At 52.6% G+C, this 5018-nt stretch overlaps 1 protein-coding gene across 4 annotated transcripts in view; it reads right to left on the bottom strand.

Annotated features, from left to right (window-relative positions):
* Positions 1-5018, bottom strand: part of TSPAN15 (tetraspanin 15) — a 52437-nt gene that overhangs the window by 7345 nt on the left and 40074 nt on the right. For all 4 annotated transcript variants that reach the window (XM_011372156.2, XM_011372157.2, XM_023537834.1 and 1 more), the window contains exons 4-5: positions 3962-4057; positions 1286-1402 (exon numbers count right to left, since the gene is read on the bottom strand). In XM_011372156.2, coding sequence (XP_011370458.1) covers positions 1286-1402; positions 3962-4057 — 213 coding nt within the window. The remainder of the gene's footprint in view (positions 1-1285; positions 1403-3961; positions 4058-5018) is intronic.

The raw sequence follows: 5018 nt of genomic DNA, 5'->3' as shown, positions 1-5018 counted from the left end.
CGGTAATCCTCCATGCTCCTGCTTTATTTTTATACTCAGCATTTATCATTTAACATACTTTTTATTAATTTTGTCAGTTTTCCCCCACTAAAACATAAGCTCCATGTGGGCAGACAGTTCTCTGTGTGTTTGCTATACTCCTAGAACCAAGAACCACATCTGGCACATAGTAGGTCCTCAATTAATACTTGTTGAATGAACGAACGAATGAATGAATGTTGGCTTCCGCATCTCGACTTGGACATTCAGGTGTCATTGCCCTGGGCGACAAAGTTCAGGATCACCTCCCAGAGGCCTCTCTGAAAACCCCGGTCTCCTCCCCAGCACTGCCCTGCCCAGAGAGCTACCTTAAAATGGCAGCTAAGACTTCCAAACAAACTTCTCCTTCTGGTCCAGCTTTTTTAGGGCTAGTGCACTTAGCACTGTCTCTGACTCATGGACAAGGCCCCCACTCCCACCAGCAGCTGCTCAGTTTACAGAATTCGGCAGTGGGCACAGAATGGTGGAAATGTCAGAAGAGAAATTTTCCATGACTATTCGGAGCATGAGTAATTGTAAATCTCTCTGCCTCATTAGTCAAATGCAGAGGACTGACGAAGCCTCTCATTTGTAAGTGCTGACTGCACAGGACAGCCTCCCAAGTGGCTAAAGGAGTAACAGAGCTGACAGGACCCTGCTGGGGAGAGGCAGAGGCTGGCATTTACATCTTCAGACCCCTTTCCGCACACTTTGTTACTGATAATCACCAGGCCCTCAAGCCCAATGTCCACTGGAGATGCCCAAAGTGCAGGCCCTGCTCTGGCCCTCCAGCTAAGGCTACAGAGCCAGCCGCCCCTACTAAGCACCCCGGCCTGGAACCCTCTCCCACGCCTCACCTGTCCTGTCCAGATTCCGGAGCACAGCTCTGATGATGGCTGCCTGCATTTCAGCCCAGCCCTATCAACTTTGGGCAAGACACCTAACCTGTTGGTGCCTCAGTTTCCTCATCTATGCAGTAGGTAAAATAATAGTACCTATCTCACAGGTTTGCTGATAGGACTAAATGAGTTAATACAACTAAAGAACCTAGAATAGGCCTGCAATGGTGAGTGCTCCATAAATGTTAACTACCACTCCTAATAAAGAGAAGGCCCCCCATCCCCACCCCCGGGTTTACCTTTTTCAGTAGTCCTTGAGGCCCAGAAAGTCTTGGCAATGACCACCATCTGCTGCTTACCCCACTCACGCACCCACCCCACCCCTGTCCTGAAAGATGAGCTAGGGTAGCTCCGGGAGCAGTGGGTACCGTGTTTCTGATGCAGCAGGTGTAGGGCACCCCACAGGCCAGGGGTCCAGGGGCATTGCAGTCGTGATACTGGTTTTTGCTCCAATCTTGGTAGTCTTCCCCGCCACAGCACTTAAACTGAGAGAAGAAGCAAGCAGGGAAGGGAGCTTCCGTCAGCACCAAGGCCCAAGGCAGACAGCAGGAGGGGGCCCTGGTGGGAGACAATGCAATTTACAATGTGACTCACCCTGGCGGGGTAGGGGGGCTGCAGGGAGCACATGAGCCATACGTTGCCAGGTCAGAGCTCTCCACAAGCAGTGTGACTGCCCAGGAGGGTAGTGAGCACCCCGCCTCTGGAGAGGCATGTAAGCCAAGGCTGGGAAACCTCTCGGCAGACTGTTGGGGTAGAGACTAAACGCTGGAAGGCAAAGTCCTTCCCTTGACAAGGGGACTCCATCTTCACGTCTTCTGTGCAGGTGTCAGACCAAAGAAGCTGGCTTTTGAGTTCCTAGATGCTAGGATTCTATGGAAGCCCCTACCACCCAGCGGCTCCAGCACCACGCTGCTCCTCACCAGCCCCAGCGCCACCTGTCCTGCCCTTAGCGACAGAGCACACACCACTCCTTTCCTGCCCTGGGCTCAGGACTGGGTGATGGTAAGGCTCGTGTCATTTTCCCCTTAGCTTCGCACCTCCTCGCATCTCCCCCTGAAGTGGTGCCAACACCTGGGAGAGTAGTTACTTTGCTGGGGAGCGGTGTGCGCCAGGCATTCTTCTGGGCACTGGAGAGACAGAATGAGCAAAGAAACATGGCCCCAGCTCATGTGGGACACATTCCAGGGGAGAGAGACAGGCATGAGAATGACATGAAAAGGCTGGTGAGGTAGTGCTGCATGCCAGGAATACGAAAACACGGGAAAAGTGAGGGAAAAGGCAATTTTAGGTCAGGAGATCTGGAAAGTCTGCTGAGAAGACATTTAATTTGAAATACAAACGACAAAAAAAAGTCAACATGTGCAAAGGCCCGAAGCAGATGTCGTATTTCAGAAGCAGGCACAGAGGCCAGTGCGTCTAGAGCAGAGTGAGGAGGGTAGAGGGGATGAAGTTGAGAAGGCAGCACAGGCCAGACTGCATAGCCTTGTCAACGTGACTGGGATCATACTCTGAGTGATAGGAAGTCACTGGAGGGTTTAACCAGGGGACTGATACAGTTGGAGGTCGTGGTAGAAACACAAATCAGACACCTGTCCACTGTCCCCATGGCATCTTTTAGGCTATTAGGTTTTAGGACCTGGCGGTGTCTCTCTGTGGTGCAGTGCAAAGGGCATTTGCCTTGCAATCAGACAGATCAGAGTTCAAATCCTCACACCACCACTCCTAGCTGTGCGACTTCAGGCAAGTCGATCAGCCTCTCTGAGCCTCAGATCCTCTCTGGAAAGCTGGAAGAGGTTTTGCACAGCTGAGCTGAGGATTACAAAGAGAAGTTGTGCATGATGCACCCGGCACAGGGCCTGACACCAAGCAGATGCCCAGTGAGTGTGAGTCATCCCCACCCCCCACCATCCCACCCTAGGAGAAATGAAATCCCCAACCAGCTAAGGGCTGGTTCCAATAAAAACATCTTGCTCCACCCATCGGCCAGAGCTGGCAGCCACATCCCTGGCAGAGAAGGGCCTCCCAGAGGCTGCACCTGTTGTGAGTGACTACAGCGGAAGCTTGAGCCAAAGAAGTGACCACTGCGGGTGGCCCTGAGGACAGTGAGATATTGGTTCCCACTGAGGACTAGCACGGAGGACCAGGCCAGCTGAAGCCCCCGACATCACAACCCAGGGAGTGCTGCCAGGGCTAAGTGGGCCCTCAGCCCTCAAGCTCTTCTTGTCCCCACCTAAGAGAACATGAGGACCATGACACTTACTGACTCACGTCTTACCTGGCACTGCTCTAAGCATTTTGAATTAAATCAAGGCAATCTCACAATGATGCCAATAGGAAGGGACCACTGATATCTCCCTGATGCAGATGAGAGACCTGAGGCTCAGGACTAAATGAGATTAATGTGTGGAAGTCACCGAGAGCAGTGGCCGGCCCTGCAACTGCTATTATTACACTAACAGACTTGAGTGGACCTTGGGGGAGAGAGACAGCATCCCAAAATGACATCATCACATTCAAAGAAGGATCATGAAGGAAAAGGAGAAGTCTTGTTCTGTTCTCCAATGCCAGGGGAAATGGAATCAGGGAAGAGCTCTCTCCATACTGGGGCTGTCCTTGCCTCAGCAGGGAGTGAGCTTCTTGCCACTGAAGGGACTTGGCAAAGGGACTTTTGAATTGAGCGGCTTAGAGGTCACTGCTGTCTCAAAGAAGGAGGATCTTTGCCCACTGGAGATGGGAATTCTGGGATCCTATAAGGTGGCTTATAGCTGCACCTGACCTTGTTCTTTTTTTGAGGCGGGAAAGGGTCCAAGTAACTGAAGAAGGAAAGATAGCACAAGGATATTCTGGACCAGGAGCAAGTGCAGAAGGTCAGGCCCCATCTTTGGTGGCCATGCATGGTCCACCCTTGTCTCCCAATTTGGCCAGCCATCTGCTTTGGGAATAGATAAGCCATGTGATCCTTCACCCTCATCCTCTTGAACAGGGTCCCTAATGAGGTACAATGGCATGGGAGGCGCATTTCTGATCCAAAGAGCCTAGCTCACCTCTTTCTGAACAAAGTCCATGATGTTTTTGAAGTCCAGATCATCATAGTAGTTCTCGATTCCTCTTCGAATGTTGTCATTCAGAAAGTCAATTGTCTATTTAGATGGAGAAATTATAAGCAAAGAGGACCACAAACACGCCAGAGTCGAACCCAAGAGTTGCCAGAAATCCTGATCGGAACAGAATGCCCAAGTGCCCAGGTAGACCCCACCCTTGGCTGCACTCCCCGCCATTCCCAGCTGGAACACCCACGACCTCCCTGCCCACAAACCCTCTCCATGCCCCCAGTGTCCATCTAATCTGAGCTCCTCTGCCATGTTCAAGTAGGAGTGATTCACTCCCATTTCCTTTAGACAACACAGGCCCCAAGAAGCGGGGCACAGCTTCTAAGCAGCCATGCCAGGCTGGCACATGCTGTCCCAGTTCCTGGCCTGGTGTTCCTTCTCCCACCCAAAGAAAGGCCTGAGCTGAACCTTCTCTTTGCCTTCCAGGCCTCCTCTCCACTCTCCTCTACTATCCAACCTCTTGTGTTACAAATAAGGAAACTGAGGCCAGAATGGAGGCTTGACTCTCCCCGGGTCACAGAGCAGGCTGATTAGAGGCCCAGCCAGGACTAGAAAACAGGTCTTCTTACTTCCTGCATGGGTGTCTCCTCATCACAGCAGCACTCTGGTCCAGACCAAAGTGTCCACCACCCAGCTTAGGCCAGGACAATCCCCACCGGGAAGAGTGCTGGCACGCTGCCCTCTCCCAGTCACGCTGGGCCTTCTGGATCAACAGCCTGGCTGTTGTGCTGAGATCTGAGGGCACAAAAGGCCCCATCGCAGGAAGGGGGGCAGCGAGAATGTGGGCAGCCCAGCTCCACGCTCATGGTGACAATCAGGGCTTTCAGAGCAGGGAGGCCCGCATATCATCAGAGATTATGCTGGCACAAAGGGAGCATTCTCGGCTCTGGAGCCAGACGATCCCCGGGGGAGGCGCCCATGGGTGCGCTGGGCAAAAGGCCATTGCAGGCCCTGTCACAGCTACTTCCCCTCTCTGGGCCTCAGTTTCCCA

This window comes from Pteropus vampyrus, unplaced genomic scaffold (genome assembly GCF_000151845.1).
Source record: "Pteropus vampyrus isolate Shadow unplaced genomic scaffold, Pvam_2.0 Scaffold202, whole genome shotgun sequence".
Taxonomy (NCBI): Eukaryota; Metazoa; Chordata; class Mammalia; order Chiroptera; family Pteropodidae; genus Pteropus; species Pteropus vampyrus.
This window is presented reverse-complemented; position numbering and strand designations above follow the sequence as displayed.